The sequence below is a fragment of the Papilio polytes genome, unplaced genomic scaffold (assembly GCF_000836215.1).
Source record: "Papilio polytes unplaced genomic scaffold, Ppol_1.0 DF823901.1, whole genome shotgun sequence".
Lineage (NCBI taxonomy): Eukaryota > Metazoa > Arthropoda > Insecta > Lepidoptera > Papilionidae > Papilio > Papilio polytes.
The window spans coordinates 1,491,664-1,513,406 of NW_013525303.1; the positions used below are offsets into that span (position 1 = coordinate 1,491,664).

The window sequence follows — 21,743 nt, forward strand, 5'->3', positions numbered from 1 at the left end:
TCATGGATATGCGTTGAGGTTATTTTTTAATTCGGCTAACCGCCACTATTTATTCTAGTAGTTTTACTAACTAGCTGCTTCCCAACTTTGTCTGGGAAAAATATATAACTACTCGTAGTTAACTTATGTTACTCAATTATAAAGTAGCTATTTAATGGTGAAAGATTTTTTATGGAATCGGCCCAGTAGTTTTTCAGTTATTTAAATACATGCAAAGAAACAAAAATTTTCCTATCTAAAATAACTAGCTTTCGTCCGCGACTTCGTGGATTGCGTTGAATAAAAAATACATAAGTATGATAAATGCCAAATTTCATTAAAAACATTCAGCAGTTTAGACTACAAACTCTAACATCCATACATCCATCTAAAAATTCGCATTTATAATATTAGTAATATCGGTAAGATTGCTGTACTGTCGATTCGTGTCGTTAAGAGATTTTGCTTTAGTTGGCTACAATACGCATAGCCATTAAAGCTTGTCTTTGGTCACTGTATAAAGTTTACTAAAATGTATGATGTTATCGTGCACTCATAGTACCCGCTATGCAGGTCGGACAGCCGGTCATGCAAGGCGGTGCGCGGCGGCGTGTCCGTGCTATACGTGTCCGGCAACACGGTGCGCGCCGTCTTCCCCGACTACAAGCAGCGGCTGGAATACCATGATGCCAATCTAGCATCTATCAATGATCTAGACTTTAATGTTAGGTAAGTGCGACTTCTTTCGCATGGAATTATAAAAACTTTTTTTTTATATTCGCGAAATATACAATTACAAATGTCAAAATTCAAATGCACAAATAACAACCATGATAATCTTGCTTCCTTGATTGTAGCTTGTAGGTTATGGTACCTTTCCCACATCAAGGTTTTTTCAATTTATATACCCCCTACGTTTAATAGGGTAAAAATATATAGCCTAAAGGTTGTCATAAGTTTAGGGCTTTTTTGGATTGCTGATATCTTACGCCACGAAGTAGTTTACGCTTTATTATATTAGTATTGATAAATACGCTCAGTTTTATTTGAAAGTGAAGCGGGCATAATCGTAAAAAACTTTATTTTACTAGCATTCGCCCGCGACTCCGTTTGCGTGGAATTAAAAAAAACAAAAGTGAGTAGCCTATGTGTTCTTCGAGACTATGTTAGAGCATATAGATATCTTTACCAAATTTCATCTAAATCCGGTCAACCGTTAAGGCTACAAACTCTAACAAACATCCATCCATCTAAACTTTCGCATTTATAATATTAGTATGATTGCTATCCCTCTCATTCTTAAAAAAAAAACAGAGATAGCAATAGTTTATGATGTAATGTTTAGGAAGAACTTGCTGTACGTAGCATCAGCCGCATCTGGGAAACTTATAGAAGTGAACGCGACAAGGGATGATGTCTCCGTCACTAACGTCGGTAGACCCACAAAGGTAGAAACAAACTTTACTTCATTTCAAACATCTGTCTGTCCTTATCCCATTCATTAAGCACGCATAAGAGAACACAACTGTTTTGTAATTGTCGTTTGTTTCGCAGCTAACTGTTTAGTTGCAAAACAAAAAAATGGGTATTGTTCGCACCTCTATATAAGCTCATAGGAATCAAAGAGACTCAGTTGTGCGATAGATTAGTCAAAGGTGTGCGCACTCTAATCCATTCTATCTACCGTCTAAATATAACAGAGCTTTACATATATAGAATCGGCACAGTTTACACTTCACTTGAAACATTTTTCACATAAACAACACTATTACATCACAGATAGATCCTAAAAATTAAAACACACTATGCCTCATCTATATATCATTTTAATGTCTTTGCAGTAGACATATATCCTACTGTGTAACGCTTAGTGGAGATTTCCACTTAGATATTCTCACATTACTGGGCCAGTGGATTCTAGTCTAGTTTTTCCCAGGTGGGTGTGGACTGGATAACTGGCAACGTGTACTTCGTGGACAGCACACCAGCCGCGAGCTGCTTCCGCGTCTGCAGCATGCGGAAGAAGAGATGCGCCAAGCTGCAGAAGTTGCCCACTGATGCTCAGGTCAGATATAACTAGGAAATAACCGTCATATCTAAAATTAGCAATAACTTCGTCGTCGTGAAATTTAAAAATATAGCCTATGTTACTCAGCGACAACATAGCTTTTTAATGTTCAATGAATTTTTGAAGCGTCTCGACGTGTCTTTGACATTGAGATATTTCCGTACAAAGAAGTTATCTTCGAAAAAACGTTGTTCCCTATGTCTAGTCCATATACTTCTTAATAGTCTTTGAATAAAACGTTTCATGAAGTCGCTAAAGATTTCTTTGCGAATTTATGGAGTTTTAAGTACCTGAATATATTTAATTATTCACCAGGTGACAGCATTATCAATAGACCCAGCCGCTCGCCGCATGTTCTACTGCATCAACCGCGAACTGGAGTCAGTTGTGAGGTCTGCTTCATTGAACGGCCGACGGCTGGCAGATGTCGCCACTGTCAGGAACTGCACCGGAGTCGCCGTAGACTCCTTCACAAGGATGCTATATGTCGCGGAAACAGGACCTTCTCATATACTGCGAATGGATTATGAAGGGAACAATATGTAAGTGCACGTTTTGATACAACTACAATTATACAACACGAGCTGTCGCCTGCAAACTTCGTTACCACAAGGACCACCTGTTACGCCATTCCGACAGCGCGCAATTAAAAAATAAGTAGCCTATAACATTCCTATTTATGTCAGCTACCTTGCAATGAAAGTCCCGTCGAAATCGGTCAAGCCGTTTCGAAGATTACCCGGAACAAACGCGGCTTGCAGACAGACAATTTTTTTTAATGAAATTTTTGTTATCAGCCAAATACATCATCTTCCCGAAATCCGGAGTTTTTCTTAATTTTTTCTTTTTTTTCGTGTTGACATCATTATCTTACGAATTTCACGGATGAAAATCTTCAATGTGCTCCAATTAATGGCATAAAAAAGTATTTAAAAAGTATATCACTTGCACAAACTTTTACAGGAAAACAGTACTTTCCAACGACCGTAGCCTCCAAGCACCTCACGGTCTCGCTATATTCGAAGATTCAATATTCTTTCTTGGCGCAAACTCGTTTAAATTAAACCGTTGTCTATTGCACGGCGTGAAAACGTGTGAGCCTTACCTTTATTTGCTGTTTGACGCTAACACATTCGTGATACGTCACGAGAGCGTGCAACGTGATGACGTGACGGACGAATGCGAGCGAGTGACGTGCGCGGGCGTGTGCACGCTGGACGACGCGGGGCCGGCGTGCGTGTGCGACAGTGGCGCCCTCAGTACTGACGGTACTTGCCCGCTGGTTAAACAAGCACAGGTATATTTAGCTTTAAAAATTAATACACTAGTTTCTTTTTCTTCTTAATAATTCTAGAATTTCCGCCATCATACGCCCAGAATCTGGTCTCCCATTGGACTAATTGAGATAAGACAAAACTGTAATTAACTTTGGGAATCACTAACATTAAATGTCTACCTGAACAAAAATGTAGTTTTAAACAATTGATATAATTGTAACTAGCGATATTAATTTAAACACTTCACTAGAGATCTCGCCAGCGCCAGGAATGCGCGCGAATCATCAATCCACATTGACAGCTGTCAGCTCAGCTAGGGACGTAACGTTTATGCGGGATAATCTAGTGTTGCACCAGTTCTATAGCACGGTACTAACTTCTTAACAGTAGGTAGTTTGAAAATTAACCTATTTTTCAGTTACCATTATTCAACGGCTGGCTGCAACAAGACTATGTACGTCACGCGTACTCGTACACGCTGGTTGCGATTGTACTAACGCTTTTCGGCGCTTACATCTGTCTATTTATTTACTATCACTTTGTCAGGAAGCCAACTAAGAATCGAGCTGGGGAATACATGCAGTTAGTATTTTTTTTAAGAGAAAACTTAGACGAACCCAATAATCTATTTCAATCCATTTTTGCTTATCCTTTTTTAAGAAATTTTGAATTAACGTTAAAAATCTTACCCTCACAGTAATTTTACACAAACTTTGCTATCAACATTTTAGCACTTTTTTTACCACCAATATTTTTCTTTTAAATTGTTTTTTTTTTTCAGAGTACGTTATCAAAATAATGGTTCGGAAACCATGCCCAATCTTGGTTTGGACAATCCCGTTTTCAGTATAGCACCTAATTTCGGGTAATTAATTCCTTTTGATAAGATTAACTACTTATGAGATTGTTTATGGCTACAAAGATTAAAGATTGAATAAAGTATGGATGGTGCGAAGTATGCGTGAGGGAATAGGGACATATGGGACGTAGCACACCGATGTATTCGGTATTCTCGCGACGTCACCCGCGTGAAAATAAAAATAATGATAAGAAATGTTATTCACAGATAACATAGCTTTATAATAGTGAAAGAATTTTTAAAATCAGCCCAGTATTTTTTGACTTAATACAATGCATACAAAAAAACAAATCTTTCCTCTTTATAATATTAGTATAGACTAGTTACACTATTGTAGTAAGTTCAATAATTGGTATGATTATTATTTACAGAAACATAGCAAACGAATTTGTTAACCCATTGCAGTTTGTGAGAGACGCTTGGAGGCAGTCCTTGCCGAGAACCAACCGGCCGATTGTAAGTTTAGTAAAACTAAAATATATTAAAATAATCATTTACAATGTGCTACATACAACTACACTCGCCTCGTGTTTACTAAGGGCCTGTCCCACCACTGGCTGATAGAGGCACAAATAGCTTTAAAATGGCGTCACTGATAGATAAGGGAACAAAATCCGATATTTCCGTCACATACTTTACACATAATTTGGTGGGACAGGCCCTAAGTGTTACAATTTAGTATTAGAACTCTGTTTGACTACTCAAGTTTGGAGCACCAGATATAAAGATACCTAGGCGAGACCTCTAACAGTAAGACTTGTAGCGTAGTTTGAGATGTTAAATGTTTCAGGGCACTGCAGGCATCAGATTTGATTCTCCGCAGATGAGACAGGACTCTGACACTGAATCAGATATGGATTTAAGAGAAACAAGAAGAATTTTTAGGAATTAATATAATAATTGTTTTTTAATTTGTATTTGAGTAATCTGCAGGCAGATTTACAAATTGTGTAAATATATCTAAGATTGTTTTATAAATAAATATAAATATGCATTTATTTTATAATTTAGATCTATTTTTCAATGTTTTTCATTAATTTTAATTTAATTATGATGGAACATAATTAATGTGTTTGGAGCTGAGATATGTTTATTATTTTTTTTAATAAATTTGTGTTACTCAATGTAATTGTTTAATTTTAAAACTTATTTTATAATACTTAATGGTTGTTACATGATAGCAAAGTAAAAGCAATATTGGCATAGTTAATTATAGTTTAAAGGAACTTTTGCTTGTATGAATTAAAAATAATGTGAAAGTAGTACAAAATAGTGAAACTCACTAAAATAAAACAATAATTTAAAGCAGATATTTTAAATTTATTAATAATCTAAGTTACAAAAAGCAGAAAACAGTATAAGATTACTTCCATAGTTTCTTAATAGACATATTCTTCTCAGAATCTTTCTGCATCACTTTGGCAACAGCCATTTCAAAGTCTTCCTGGGTAACGTGAACTCTACGCTCACGGAGAGCATACATCCCTGCCTCCGTACACACACCCTTTACCTCCGCACCAGACGCACCAGGCATCAGCTCGGCTATCTTACGCAAGTTGATACCTCTCGTCAAATTCATCTTCCTTGAATGGATCTTGAGGATATCCAAACGAGCTTCCTCATTCGGTGGCGGGAACTCAATCTTTCTGTCAATACGACCAGGTCGGAGTAACGCAGGATCAAGGATGTCAATTCTGTTTGTAGCCATAATCACTTTAATATTCTTTGTCGCTTCAAAGCCATCAAGTTGGTTAAGCAACTCCAACATAGTTCTTTGTACTTCAGAATCTCCACCGCTGCCAGACTCAATACGGGAGGATCCAATTGAGTCAATTTCATCCATGAAAATGATAGAGGGTGCATGCTCTCGGGCCATAACAAATAATTCTCGCACCATTCTACTTCCTTCTCCAATGAACTTCTGCACTAACTCAGAACCAGAGACTCGAATGAAGGTGCACTCAGTGTGGTGAGCCACAGCACGAGCCAGCAAGGTTTTACCAGTGCCAGGTGGACCATATAGCAGCACTCCTTTGGGCTGAGCTATACCTAAAGCATCAAACAGTTCAGGATGCTTCACAGGAAGTTCAATGACCTCCTTGATCTCTTTAATTTGTTTGTCTAATCCACCAACCATTTCGTAAGTAGAATCTGGCACTTTTTCGACCATCATAAGAGAGACTAAAGGATCTACCTTGTTGGGAAGAATCTTATGCAGTGTGTAGCTCTCATTGCGAAGAGCCACACGGCAGTTGGCGGTGACATCGTTGATGTCAACATTCTTGTCTAAATCAACAACGAATTTTCCTTCGGGGTGTACCTTTACGAGTACTTTCTTTTTGTCCATGGGCTTGACCACTTCGCCGACGTACGAACCTTGTTCCTGAAGTAATTGTAATTCTTCACGAAGCATACGTACTTTAGCATTGAGTTCATTACGCTGGGCTTGCAAACGTCGCAAATTCTGTGATTTCTCAGCAACAATCAGCTGCAACTCTTCGATCTTGGTGATATAGTAAGGTCTAAAACCTTCGCCCTTTACAGGGTCTACTTCCATTTTAGTTAAAGTCATTTTGAGAGTTGTCTCACTCTCATCAGACCAGTAATTGCTTTTATTATTTAATTTAGCTTTATAGCTCAAACAATGAGTTAAAAATTAAAAGCTTACTTTGAAGTGACACATTGATATTTTCCGAGTCATGTTGAAAATAATTGCCAGTATAAATATTGGATTACGACTTATTACTTGCGATGAATGAAAAAATCTTTTAACAAAAGCAATTGTTTTGGACAATTACAGTTCTTTCTCATTTTTTACAGTATAGCACGAATCTACAAAACAATGTAAAATGGGGTTAAGTCAAAAATTAGTGATTATAGTAATACTAAAGTGCATGTGCATTCTACACACGGGTGCTCACATACTTAAAGCAAACTAGGCCGATGTTAAAGTTAAGTTGGTGTTTGTCGTTTGCTTTATCAAAGATGTATTTTTGAATGTTTTAAATTATTTTAACGCTTATTACTTGACTTAATCTGGAATTAAAAATATATCTGTTAGAAATTATACACAGACATTATAGATGTCAATTCAATTGTCAAAAATTCCCGGCAAACGAACAATGTAACGTACAATGTAAAATTAAATTTACATTCCAACAGTTCTTTGTATAACATGAAATGAAAAGTAACAAAAATATCTGATAGTAAATTGAAACAAGCTTATCTCAATAACAACTATTAAGCCATGTTAGAAGAATTTTAATTTAAATTCAGGAATGGTTATTATATCAACTGTTTTGTCTTTTATAATAAGTTGTTACTTTATAAAAATGCTATGGATAATCCGACTAGGATCCTTAGCACACTGGAGTTATTTAATTGGATCCGTTATTTACCCAAATAATCCGCACAATAACGCAATACTGAGTTGTACTATCTTTGGATTCATTTTGATCGGTGCATGGTTGCCGAAGTTCTTATGTCCGCGTGTAAAATTTGTCGCAACGGCTTTAAGTATCTTTCCTCAAATCCATTTATTGTTACTACTTCATAAAACTGTTGGAAAAATTGAAAACCAACAATTTCATAAAGCCATCAAAGGTTACTCAGCAATTACTATTGGGTCTATGTTTTGGACAATTTTCACATTGGTAAAATATTGAATTATGTACGGTGTATCCTCAAAGAATCTTAAAAACGAATACCATAAATTTTATAAAGCCGAGGACTAGTAATTTTTACAAATATAAGACAGATGGAAAAGGTATACGAAAATTAGTAATAAATAATAAACGACTACATTTTGCTTTGTTTATTTCTTTACCTTTATAATTCGCACATCAAAGTCAATCAAAGCTAAAAAAATCTTCTGATGTCTGAATGTTTACAATTTTAAAACACGGTAATGGTGTTTAAGTATTTGAGTTTAAAATAATGCACAATATGAAAAGATTACTTTCAAGCTTAAAAATAAATCTAGTAAAGCTTAAAATACGAATCTGTATGAATGATGATTTTATTTCTGGAATTCAAAAAAAATCACGATAAGAATAAGGCTGTTTTACACAGTTGCTGGAAGTAGTGCTGCGACGTTGACGTGGATTGTGTTTGTGGACGCACTGAAGTGAGCCGGTGACTTTATAACTTTGTCACTGATTAGAAAAAGTAAATAAAATTATTTTGACAGGTAACCTTATTGTTATGAAGTGTTTGTGTATTGATGTGATAAAAATTTATTGATTTAAATTATTTAAGTAAATACATTTCGTAAAAGTATACGTAATAATTTTTTGATTACTTAGCGGTTATCTCGCTTTTCGCGATTATGTTCAATTCGAATAATATTAGGAGAAAAACAATTTAAATGTGTATATAAAGATAGTGTAAATAAATGGAATTTATTATTGCTTAATACAGGTATATATTTGATGATTTATATAATTTTATTAGCTTTAGAATATTTAGGTATAATTTTTCTATCTATTACGTTAAATAATTTTCCTGTTGTACCCTTGTTTGGATGTTTGAACGTGTTGTAAGTATGATTACGGAAAACTTGTCAGGGTTAAGTATCTCGTGATTTTCACGTCTTAAGTTTTACTAATTTAGTGCGCCCGTAGTAATAAATCTTACATAGTATTTTTGTCTCAATGTTGATTAAGTTAAAATTAATAGATACCACAAAATTTAAATATACTTTCGTCAGTTTTTGTCTAAAAATCTTAAGCTGTTGTAAAACATTCTTATAGGAATCAATAAAATTTATTGGAAAATGGATCAAGCAAATGTTAATTTTTTTTTTAATTCAATATTGTTTTAAATTATAAATATTGTTATATAATTAATTATTGGCCAGTTGTATTTCTAATGAAAATGTTATGAACATTTTATTGTTACAAATGCTTATTTACTTTTTCTATAAAAGTATTTAAATAATGGAGACTTGATATCCCAACTACTGGATAAAAATATTTGATAGAAATGTATTGAGATATTTTATTATCAATATCTCAGTTAAAGTTCTAATATTAGTAATCCAATGAACAGTTGTAAAAACTTTAACTCAGTTGTTTATTAAGTATTCATAGTAAAAATATGTAGCCTATGTTACTCACAGATTAATTACCTTTCTTATGGTGAAAGAATTTTTTAAATCAACCCAGTAGTTTTTGCATGAATCAAATACATACAAAAATACAAATCTTTCCTCTTTATAATTGTAGTATAGATGTTTGCTAACACTTTGTGAACTGTTCTTGTGGTTTAGTAGAAAGTAGTAATAGTATTCAGCATTCAAAGCTGAGCGTGGACCCAATCCGGCCAGCATCACAATGATTTATAATCTTTTATTTAGTTAATTACATTTTTTTTTCTCCTACTTAGTTTCTACGTCATGTTTGTTTGTCTGTTATTACTTCTGATTGTGTTGTTGCTAAGGATTAAATGTCATTTCATTATAATCTTATTTCTAGAAATGTGTTTGAGATGTTTTAAATGTGGTATTCTTCATGTTTTGATAACCTAGTGCTTCATTTAGCTGTGTTTTTAGATTATTATGACTGTCAAATTTTTATTACACATTTTATTGTTCTTTGAAAGACTGTTTTACAGATTTAAGGGCCTCTCCCACCACTGGATGATAGAGACTCAGATAGCTTAAAAGTGATGTCACTGTCAGATAAGGGAAAAAAAATCCGATATTTCTATCACAAATTTTACATGTTGGATTATCAGACAATTTACAATTTGGTGGGACAGGCCCTTAATTTAATATACCACATGTTTGGTAATAAACTCTCCTTCCTCACCAGAATTTTGTATTATGTTTCCAAACTATTTTTCTTATAAGCTTTAAAAATTATTCAGACTTGAATGAATGGCTATTGCAACTTTTTTTTACACCGGGCAAGCTGACCCATTGGTACGAAGATTTTAAAGCGGGCTCTACCGCTGTTAATACATTTTTTACATTGTTTCTTAGTATTGTAAATCCTCCGTGGGTCTTCCCTAGATGGATTTCTTTAGGAATTACTGATATGAAGGTTTTATTCCAGGATGGGGAACACAAGTAAGAAACTGGCAGCTAAATGCACCCTACTGACTAAAGAGGAACAGAAGTATGTAGCGGCCACATTCAGAGCGGCCAGCAAGAACTCCGAAAGGATAAGGGAGGATGATCTCATCGTGAGTGGAAAAGTAGATGCAGTGTTGCTGGAAGTGTGTTCATTTTTGATTTTTTAATTTCATTTTTTGTTTTACTTTTTGGCCAGTGATAATTTTCTTTCGTTTTGTTTTTGTTTATTTGACCAACGACTTTCCAGACGGTAAATCGATTTTTAAAATCGATACATCGAATTGGCGATGAAGATATTTTAAGAATAGCCATAAATACCTGTGTGACCACAAACAAAAATTGTTATAGCTTTTGTAGTTTTATTGTTGTAACAGAAATCATTTTGAGAGGCTGCCACCATTGTTATTGGTCGTAAATTATTTATTGTCCAAACATATTTTTGCTACCATTACGTCGTAAACGCGTCGGATAATTTCACCTAATCGTATTTTATAAATACAAAGAAGTATTATATTACAATGTTACTTCTTATTGATATTATAAATGCGAAACTTTAGATGGATGGATGTTTGTTAGAGTTTGTAGCCTAAACAGCTTAACAGGTTTCTATGAAATTTAGTGTAGATGTAGAGGATAGCCTGGAAAAACACATGCTACTCACTTTTAATTCCACGCGAATGGAGTCGCGGGCAAATGCTAGTAAAAAAATGAAATAAAACTGAAAAGCTTTAGTTATAAATAGGTTAAAATATTCAAAAAATTTCGTTTTCGTCAAAGAAGTATTCTTTCAAGTTTACTAATGTCTATTTACTTTTTAAGCACCCCTTCATTGTTCTAGTAAATAATAATCTGTACAAAAACGTACTAAAGTGAAAAAAAATAATCAATAGTCTCGTTGTTCCCCTTTTTTAATATCCTGTACCGTATCTAGCTGGCCGAAAAATGTGTATTAATTTGTAAGTACATTTGAAAATATTACATACATAGGGTGGTGGGTTTTCTACTAAATTGCGCTTCTTTAGTTAACTTTTAATATTTGTCCAAATGTTCGAAATCATAACAAATTGTGTCTAATGTATGTAATGTTACGTATAATTTAAAGTTTATTTTAGTTTGTCGTTTTCAGTTTTACAGTTTTTTTTTTAAATTTTTTTATGACCAGCAAATCAGCATCATAAGTTTTACACAGATAAAATAATTGTATTCTTGACTTTTATCTCTGTCTGATAGACTGCAAGTTGGAGTCTACCAATGGATTTTCACTGAGAAAAGCACCTGTACAGAACCATGTTACTTGGTTTTAAAAATACAATGGAAGGGATGACATATTTTTGTTTTAAGTTTGTAGTATCAAGGGTAAGACTAAAGGGGGAGGGGGAGCTACCATTCCTATGATCTTATTCCAAGTAATTTTTATATCTATTTTATAATTATCGATCCTTTAGGGGGAGGTGCAGCTTTCCTCATAACCGCACCTGGCGACACTTATATAGATGTCATATTACGCAAAATGTAACATTAAAACCAATGTTGAATATAATTCATCATCTCCCCTACCTTATCCAACTTCCGTAGGCTTGGCACACCGCGTTTTCGTCCTCCAAATAACTCTATCATCCGTCATCTCAGTCATCACTCTCTTCTTGATCATGTTACCTGTCACGCAATCCATCCATCTCTTTCTAGGTCTCCACCGGTGTACCTCCACATTCATAACTTACGTCCTTCTTGTTACATGTGGTTCATCCCTCGTAACATTCCCATACCATGCTAACCTTTTACTCCTTAATTTCTCTACAATGTTAACAATAATTATATTTCAAGTATTTACGTAAAACGGCGTTCGTTAACATCGTATATTTCATGCAAGTACGCTCTGTCAACACTTACCAACACAATGTCGGGAACCGGTGACCTGAGTTTACACGACCGCGCGTAATTGTCCGATTGTTTGTACATTTTGAATTACGATTCGGCAAATGAACGCCTCCCCACAAAGTACATATAGAAATAGAACGTTCCAGAAATTACGGTATTTGTGCTCTACATTACTACACTTCGGCTGCTCAGAATCTCTAGAAGTATACGAGATGGATGGATGAAATTGTTTTGCGTTACATGATCAATTCGCAAACCGTTAAAAATTCTGTTAACCCTATGCCGTCGGCCTTGAAGTTGTAAATTTTTCAAGCAATCCATGTATTTAGGCCTTTACTTTTTTAAAACAAGGTACCTAACGAGCAAGCGGCCAGTTGAATCCGCCAAAATGGCGAAGCGACCTTCCCGTGTCACCTCCGCCGTCAAATACACTTTTTCTATCCATCCTTCCCTTATAAGAAAAGTGTGAAAAGGGAAAGGGAAATTTAGGCCTCTGGCACGCGCACTCATCAATCGAAACGCGGAATTGCTTCCACTTCACACCTGTCGTCTGTGTGGTATTGCACCGAGCAAGCCCTACAGTGCGGAGATGTTAAAGCGGGCTCTACCACTGTTACTGCAAACTAACTGGTCTTAAAGAGCAAACTGCATGCACACTTATAAATAATACATTCATCTCGTGGACTTTTGTACAAATTTTTATTCAAATTCTCAAGTCAGCGAACAATATGTAGGAAGGCATGGCCACCTGATTCCCCTCACTGTCCGACTCGCAGTAAACCGGACGTCGGTATTTACGAGCCGTTACTTAATCACTAAATTTTATCGCCACCAGTTTTATCTTAGAGATCGTACGTCTTACCTATTATTGTTCACATCAACATGATGTATGGAGTTGGAGAGTGGTACTAACGAGTATGGACGTGTAGTTGGTTTCCATTGCCTAAATATAATAAACCATACTGTCAATTGTCATCTAAAGCCCGCTACGTATACGCTCATTTTGGACAGTCTTAACTAAACAAACTGTGCGTGTAGACCTTTAACTGTACAATATAATAGTTCATATTCTAATCTATACTCTATCTATACTTTTCTATACCTATTATAATAAAGCGTAAACACACACTTCTTTGTTGCCTAAGATGTCAGCAATTCCAGCACATTTTTTAATAAGATTTTTTTTAGTAAAAAGCCCTACACGAGCGTCATGCTTTAGGCTTCATATTTTCACGCCATTAAACTTAGGGGTAAATATTTTGAATAAAAACCCTAAAGTGGGAAAGAGACCATAAGTTGCTGCCAACATCAAGGAAGCAAAAATGCCATGCTTTGTCATCATGTCATGTCTGTCATTCTGATATTTGCAATTGAATTTGACAAATGTAATCAATAAAACAATTTCATAATTTCATGCGAATGAAGTCGCACGGGAACAGCTACTACTGCGCCGATTTTAAAAATTCTTACACCGTTAGAAAGGTAATTTATCTGTGTATAATATACGGTATTTTTTATATCACGCGGGCTATGTCGCAAGCAACAGCTGTAATAAAAATTGCTTATGTTACTTGATAATGTAGCTTTCTATTGGCAAAATATATTTTAAAATTCACAGGTTTTCTGTTTATTCGTTTAAAAAAACACAAACATTTCCATTTTTTTATATTAGATACTCGCTTCATGTCCGTTAAAATTTTCTGTAAATTAGAATACAGAAAACTTTTCTCGGATTCTACAATTTTCTCGGTATAAATGTTTTTATTATTCAGTTGAAATTTTAATAGAAATGTAAAAAAAACTTGGTTATTTTTTTTATTACCGACTATAACATATCAACAGACGCGCTTTTGATGCAAAAGCTGCCAATGAATTTAACTTTATTGCAACATTGAAGTGATTAAAAACCGATTATAGCTTCGATAATGCCGTGACCGTAAACAAGAAATGTTTATGAAAAAAAAAATTAAAAGTTCTCGAAATAGTTGGACTAGATTCCAGGATTAGGGTTACCAAGAAAAATATAGTTAATGAGGAATAAAGCTTTAAAGCTTGGGGTATGTGGATGTGCGGGAAATCACCTCGGACATCCCTATTTACGTTAAATTCTACCTAAAATTAAATATAGTAAAACTAAAAGAAAGTAGCAATTACTACTTGGAATAGGTACATAAAATTACATTCTCTTACTAAGCTATTCTATCCCCATTTTTTTATTTATACATACTAATCTATATTCTATACTAATATTATAAAGAGGAAAGATTTGTATTGTTGTATGTACCATTAAATAGCTCCGTTATCATTGAGTAACGTAGACGATAGTTTTTATTATTTTTTTAATTTCATACCGATTAAGTCACGACCAACAGCTACTTTCGAATAAAAGCCTTTAAATATAAAGCGATTACTAATAAATGCTGTTTGTAAAATCGCGAAGGTAATTTCGAAGATTACTCAAATAAAAATGTCTGACAAATGACTGCTATATAGACACAGTGCGACAATGGGTAGGGCCATGACGTCAGCGGGCAGCGATAGACGCAAACAGGGTCGCCACCCTTGTAAATATTACATCAAACTAAATTATGTTGGTTGTCTCAAGTCATGTTACTTTGTGTTTTTTAAGTTAACGAATACGTGCAAGCTTTTAACTTAGCATTTCTTCACGTACTTCGCATAATAAAGGAACAAGATGACTAAAATAGTCGAGTTGTATTTAAAGAAAAGTATTTCCGATATCTTTCTTAATTTTTGTAACATCTTAGAATTTGCTTGTGCGTTATGAATCATCATAGATTAGATAATGGATAGACAGTACAAATATCAGTTTTACAACTCGCATACAAAGACAGTATAGCAAAAGTAATATGTTGTATTGAATGACATAAAGACGGAAAGAACTTGATTTACAAAACAATAGCAGACGTTAATACGATTTCAGACATTACTATTTTCCCGCCTAAATTACACACAACCAACGTTCAAATAACCGCACTTTGTGTATTTGCGCCAAATTACTCAAGATTTTCACCAAATCGTGTCGTCAAACTTTGCAGGCGGACTGTAAAATCGCGTTTATTAACTCGACGTGGGTGGCAAACGCTAAATCTCAGCTCGAATTCCAACTGTTCAATCGAATACTTTTGGCGCGAATTGTTTTACATCCGGCGCATTTTTTGGCGCGAAAGTTAATGCGTTGGCAATATGGCGGCGGGTTACTTCGATTAAATTGCCACGTTTGTACACATTATTGCATTGGTTCTTTTACTAACTTTTGTCCAGTCCTGTGACATTTTTGGCCAGTTACTATAGTAAAATACGTCAAATTAAATGCATTTTATATAAATCCAGTTCGAACTGTTTAGCGTGCGTGGGCGCGAGGAAACGCAACTGTTCATTCTCACCTGAGGCTATTATCTAAACTGTGATGGACTGACTCATAAACTTTCTGTACACGCTATGTACAGTGTATAATTATTTATTGCTATTTGAACGCCTAAATTATTTTAAAATTACTAAGTTCGTGTGTTAACCCTTAGAGTAAAGGGGTTATTTAGACTCACGGCCATCTTTTACACATAAGCACATATAAATTTCTCTTTCAAAAGCAACAAATACATCATCTTTAGCTCACTGATTCTAGATTGTATCAATTCACTTTGTCAAATTAACATCTTCGCACGAATGGGCCGGCTCGCCCGGTGTTATAGCACGACCACACAGAAAACAGGAGTGAAGTGGGAGTAATTCCGCGTTTCGTCTGATGAGTGTGGTGCCGAAGGCCCAACTTTAGTCCGTTTTCCTTTCCACCCTCTTTCTCATAAGAATAGGATGGAAAGGGAACGTGGATTTGACGGTGGAGGGGACGCATAGGAGGACGAAATATCCTCTTTATGTGCGTTTCCTTCTCCGTCGATTAAGGGTAGGCAACGCATCCGCTATCACGAATGTCTATGGGCAGAGGTCGCTTCGTCATTTTGGCGTATTTAGGTGGCAGCTTGCTCGTTTGCCACCTTATAATATAAAAAAAAATTAACAGTGAATTAGCGCTAAAGTAAAATCCTAGCTAAATAAAGTAAGCTGATATATGAACGCACTAGTTAACTCGTAGACTATTCATTCTTTTGAAGGTTACCTTTTGTCAATTTACGTATACACATTTATTATGTTGTTTTATTTATGAATTTTAAATTAATAACTTTAGTACGAGCGAGTATTTGTGAATGAAAGAACCAATGTACGGGACACCGGTAATGAGAGCATAAATTCAATCTGCAGATATAAACAGGGCGCGCTCAGCTAGAGACTGTTTATTTTTTTTGTTGTCGAACAATGTCGGGAAGTATTTTAGCTGACGGTGGCTTGTGTGGCTATGAAATTCGCGTTATAAGTGACCGATATTAAACAAAAGTTCACTCTAATGACGTCTACTTCTCTCATGTTATTGTAAAAGGTTTGCGGTTCTTTCTGTTTAGGAACGGCCTAGTTGTGCTTCTGCTGGTTTTATTATTGTGTTCGTTACGAAAAGCCGTAAATACTAAAGAATTGATGCAATCGATTAGTAAAGATAGAATCAATTTGTTTAAATATGTCCTCAGTACATACTACATTATTTTGACCTAAAAATAGTCTTCTTATTCCGCTGTTTTAATGGCTCAAACCATACACAATGCTTACAATCTATTATTATGTAGTAGAATTGATGGAAACCAGGCGCCGCGTATAAATATTGGCGTTGCTGTGAAATATTAGCCAAGAATTTTTAACTTTGTTTCATATACGCAAGTATTAAATTATTTAAAAAACTACCAATTTCAAAATACAATAGAAGTACGAGTTGAAAAATATTTTGCAACCAAAAAAGAAGTAACAATTTGCAATATTTCTTAATAAAGATATAAGAAATTAGATAATAGATACATTTGTCACCCGCTGAGTGTAAATGAACGTTTGATTAGACTACAGACCAACTGACCTTATAATAACCTAATCAATAGCATCATGACAGGCTTCTATTTAATTACTCCTTATAAAAGACACCCTTACAGTAAACATTTCTACGTCGCAATTGAGTTATAATCAAACTAACAGCAAAAAGTTAAATAAGTGAATAAGCATTCATAAAAACTATAATAGAATTTGAAAAATATAGACACTTACTACTTAATTTAACTAATCAATCTACAAAATTATGTTTTATAATTAAAAAACAACGAGTTTATTAAATTAAAAGTTCAAAGAAAGACCATATTTATTTACTAGAACATTACTAAAAGTTCCTCTTGTAGAGGTAAGTCTGATGGAAGTAGAGTACGTGGTAGAAGCTAAGATAGAAAAAAGACGTGGTACGTAATCTTAAGAATATCAACACCTAGAGCTGGAAGCAAGTAACCCAAAGTAGTCATGCAGATATTTTGTTCAGGTATAAGCCCACATGAGGCTGAAGTTATATGATAATGGAAAACTGTTTTTCACATTTAATGTCGGTAAAACCCACATACCAAAGAGGTAAAAAACAGTTCTTACGCCCTGTAACAAAGAAGTAAATGTCTTCATAATGTCAATCGTAAGATCTCATTTTTTTTATCACTTACTCATCATATGAGCGTTAAATCGCTTTTCTATAAATAGGCTAGTACTTCCGTGACGTAAGATCACGCGCTAATTTACATAAGCGAGTAAATTATAAGTGACAGCGCAAGTTTAATGGCCCCAAGTTCATACGCGAGTCATCGTAAAATTTACATCGAAATTTTATTATATTGCTGTTTCTGTCTTATTAAAAAGAATAAAAAAAGATGAGAATATGTTTCTATGTAATGCATACGATAGTGTAATCGTATAATAACAGTCGCGGATTTCGTGGCCCAACACGACGTGGGTGTCATCATGTGTGATAGCAATAGCATAAGAATAAACATTTTTTAAATGCTTTTGACGTAAATATGAATTATGATTTCCTTTTATTTAGTTTAAAGTCGAAAGGAAATATCACTTTAGAAAGAAGAATAAACTTAAGAAAGCTTTCATGTTTATTACCATAAAAATGTTGATAGATTGAAATGAGTGTTAACAATATTTTCATTAGTCTTTCAAAATGTGAATATAACTATGTCGAAATAATCATACAGAAGTGATGATAGATATCATCGGCTCGGAACATCGTACAAATCGCAACATAGAGGGTCTATTACGAATATTACCGTGACAGTTACGAGTACACAAAGGGAACGTGTACAAGAGAATGAGTCACAAATCTAATACACATTTTATCGATGACGATACGAAAACTGTGTGATGAATATTCGTGATAAGCCCTCAGAACATAACTTCAATAGCGGGATGTAAAGGGATGCGGAGGACTACGTAACGCAGAGCGTACATGACCTTGAGACCTCAATATGTTTAAATACACCACAAAAATATATTCCATACTTCGTATTTTCTTTGAAAATTGGAGATGGAGATATTTTTTAAATTAAATTATACTTTACTTTAAAATGTTAATCTAACGCACTCTTAGTAATCGGTCCTTAGGGAAGACCATTAGTGTAGAATTATAGCGAGATATCTAACGTTTATTAGGGGGTTTTAGCGAAGTATGTTTCGTTAAATTTTATTTGGGTCACCTCTACAGCTCGGTTCAATGAAGTGTGGTTTTACACGTCACTTGATATTGTCTACCCTTGAATAATTTAAGAGGATACTAATTAGAAATGTGTTAAATTGACATCCCTTTCAATTTCTTTACGGTAAAAAGAGATAGCATGTTTTCGTACAGGTGTTTATTAAAAGCTATGTCAGTCTAGTCTTTAGTAATTAACTCTGATGAAAAAACCACGTTAGAAAAAATTATGAGTCGGAAGTAAACAGTAAATTCACCTGTGTATTTTGATAATATCGTATTTTCTATGTAATTTTCAGAAATTCTGGGGTCCACAAATAGACCCTCGATTAACTCAATACCTCACCAACTTCCTATTCGGTTCTGGTCAACAGAAAACAGCGACAGTTGACTTCAATAGGTTTGCTGAACTCTACGTTTATAATGTAAGAGGTGGGTACAAATAAGTAGAGAATCATACTTCATACTAATATTAGAAATGCGAAAGTTTAGATGGATGTTTCTTAGTGTTTGTAGCCTAAACGGCTGAACTGATTTCCATGAAATTTAGTATGGATGTAGACGATATCCAGGAAGAACACATAGGCTACTCACTTTTGTTTTTTTTCAATACCCTGCTGATGTAATCGCGCGCAAAAGCTAGTAAATCTATATGTTTGTAACGAAAGAACTCAAAAACTTCTCGACGGATTTAAAAATTTTTTAACTATTAGAATGCTACATTGTCTGTTAGTGATATGCTACATTTTTACTGTTTTTTTTTTTTTTTTAGGAACTGTGGATGAAAGAATGATGGTGACGTATAACTGTCTGGGTATGGACTACAATGAAGAAGTGGAACTGCCTTATCAGTTGCTAAAAGAGGTGAGATCGTTAAATATTATTTTTAAAATTTATATATGTATTGTAATAACTAAAAAACTAGTGTTTCGATTTCAAAAAAAATCTTTTTCCAATAGAAAGCTACGTTATCGCAAAAAATAGGCTATATTTTTTATATCACGTGGACGAAGTAATAAGCAACAGCTATTATAAAACGACCTTATTACGCAAATTTCGCAATATCCAACAACTAACTATTGCTCGATAATTCGCCCGCGAAATAGTAAATAATCGTAAAAATATAGCCTATGTTACTCAGTGATAATATAGCTTTATAATGGTGCAAAAATTTTTGAAATCGGTCCAGTAGTTTTTGAGTTATTTCAATACATACAAAAATCCAAATATTTTCTCTTTACAATATTAGTAGAGATTTACAAAAACGAATACCGTAATGGCGGCCATGTTATGAATCTGATGTTCTTCTGTTTTAGTTTAGTCGTTAAAGATATCATTAAAATGATTACAACCAAAATTAAAATTATTTCGACTTATTTCCAGTACTGTGAAAGTATAGCATCAACGTATATCAAGATGGTGAAAACCTCATCATCTAAGAGAGTACGTGTTTGGATGGAGAAAGGGTTCAGAGCGAGTGCTTCACACGTCCAGGCTTTAGGAGAGGCTGTGACCGCGACTATCGGAGACCTGGAGTCACCGCAGCATCATTGTACAGCCGCCCAGCTCTCTAAATGGTAAGGTATCCGACTCGAAGGACCATCATCAAACTTCCTTTGTCCCTACAGAAGGTAGCACAGAATTTCTTCTATACATCTCTATCAGCCATCGTATCTGAATTCACTCCCTTAAGCATATCCTCTTTCACATAAATCATCTATACTTCTCTTTCCTTCCGACTCGAAGGACCAACTTTTTAAATTTGCTTTCATTGACTCTGGATGTATGGAAGTATATTTATCTCCTTTTTAGTTAGGTTAATAAAATGGCCAATATTGCTTTAGTAAGGTTAGAAATTAAAATTAAATCATACTTCACACATGGATAGATGGATGGATGTTTGTTAGAGTTTGTAGCCTAAACGGCTGAAATGATTTCGACGAAATATGGTATAGATGTACAGAATAGTGCGGAAGAACACATAGCCTATTCACTTTTTTTTTGTTTAATTCCACGCGAACGTAGTCGCGGGCGAAAGCTAGTGTAATAGTTGATAGTCGAGTCGTTTAAAATGATCTTTTTGTATAGAAATATCCATTTTAAAGTGTAGTAAAATTTAATCTGTATTTTAGCAATATTCAATGTGTTATCGTTTTTCATTCTCTGTTTGTTTCAGGCTGCAGTCAAATATCTTGTTAAAACAACTAGCGGAGTTGGTTTATGTCAATCTGTATGGAATCAATAAGCGTGGAGGAGACGAGAGTCCAACTCCAATGCCGCCGGCAGCGCCCTCTTTACTGCCCATACCTGATGGTAAGCTAATGTTTTTGACTGCAGATAGATGGCGCTTTTTTAAACTTTATATTTAACGAGCTGTTGCCCGCGACTTCGTCCGCGTGGTATTAGAAAACATACGAACTATATAAATTATAAAAAACTACGTATCTCTCGGGAACCGGACATGTCTCGGGGATGAAGCTTATCCCATATGTACTCCAGACTTTGTTTTATATCTGTGGCAAATTTCATTAAAATATGTTGAACCGTTGCAGAATGATCGAGTAAACATTAAAAAAACTAAATTAATGAATCCTACGGGAACCGTAACTATTCCCGGGATAAAAATTAGCCTATGTGTTCTTCCAGACTATGCTCTAAACCTGTGCCAAATTTCATAGAGATCCGATCAGCCGTTTGGGCTACAAACTCTAACAAACATCCATCCATCTAAATTTTCGCATTTATAATATTAGTATGGTGAAATATTATTATTTAAATTATCTTAGGTCTGGACGCGATGCCTGACTACCCTGCATTTATCGACATATCCCATATTGTATGGATAAATAGTCATCTACCGCAGAAATACCAGCACAAATGGAGGTTTCTCTTCTCCTCTCATATACATGGGGAGTCATTCTCTACTATGGCAGGTTAGTTTTATAAAAGGTGGCCAATATTCATAACACTAATTTTAA

General features: G+C 34.7%; 3 protein-coding genes across 7 annotated transcripts in view; 2 read left to right on the forward strand and 1 right to left on the reverse strand.

Moving 5' to 3' along the window:
- LOC106102813 (putative vitellogenin receptor) overlaps positions 1 to 5,166 on the forward strand; it is a 17,736-nt gene extending 12,570 nt beyond the window's left edge. The window contains exons 30-38 of the mRNA XM_013282398.1: positions 553 to 708; positions 1,325 to 1,427; positions 1,916 to 2,044; positions 2,363 to 2,589; positions 3,011 to 3,344; positions 3,743 to 3,906; positions 4,106 to 4,189; positions 4,555 to 4,639; positions 4,974 to 5,166. Of these exons, the coding sequence (XP_013137852.1) occupies positions 553 to 708; positions 1,325 to 1,427; positions 1,916 to 2,044; positions 2,363 to 2,589; positions 3,011 to 3,344; positions 3,743 to 3,906; positions 4,106 to 4,189; positions 4,555 to 4,639; positions 4,974 to 5,075 (1,384 nt within the window). The 3' untranslated portion in view covers positions 5,076 to 5,166. The remainder of the gene's footprint in view (positions 1 to 552; positions 709 to 1,324; positions 1,428 to 1,915; positions 2,045 to 2,362; positions 2,590 to 3,010; positions 3,345 to 3,742; positions 3,907 to 4,105; positions 4,190 to 4,554; positions 4,640 to 4,973) is intronic.
- Positions 5,167 to 5,482: 316 nt separating this feature from the next.
- Positions 5,483 to 6,826, reverse strand: LOC106102840 (26S protease regulatory subunit 8). Its single transcript, XM_013282434.1, has one exon. The coding sequence runs from the start codon at positions 6,753 to 6,755 to the stop codon at positions 5,547 to 5,549; it is 1,209 nt and encodes a 402-aa protein (XP_013137888.1). The 5' UTR covers positions 6,756 to 6,826; the 3' UTR covers positions 5,483 to 5,546.
- A 1,443-nt stretch (positions 6,827 to 8,269) lies between these two features.
- The window catches only part of LOC106102898 (TLD domain-containing protein 1), a 19,820-nt gene continuing 6,346 nt past the window's right edge, over positions 8,270 to 21,743 (forward strand). Inside the window, exons 1-7 of one of the 5 annotated variants that reach the window (XM_013282512.1) lie at positions 8,270 to 8,350; positions 10,240 to 10,402; positions 19,065 to 19,197; positions 19,538 to 19,629; positions 20,149 to 20,342; positions 20,942 to 21,078; positions 21,552 to 21,698. In XM_013282512.1, coding sequence (XP_013137966.1) covers positions 10,241 to 10,402; positions 19,065 to 19,197; positions 19,538 to 19,629; positions 20,149 to 20,342; positions 20,942 to 21,078; positions 21,552 to 21,698 — 865 coding nt within the window. In that variant the 5' untranslated portion in view covers positions 8,270 to 8,350; position 10,240. The other 4 variants (XM_013282511.1, XM_013282514.1, XM_013282513.1 and 1 more) reach the window with 4 other exon arrangements.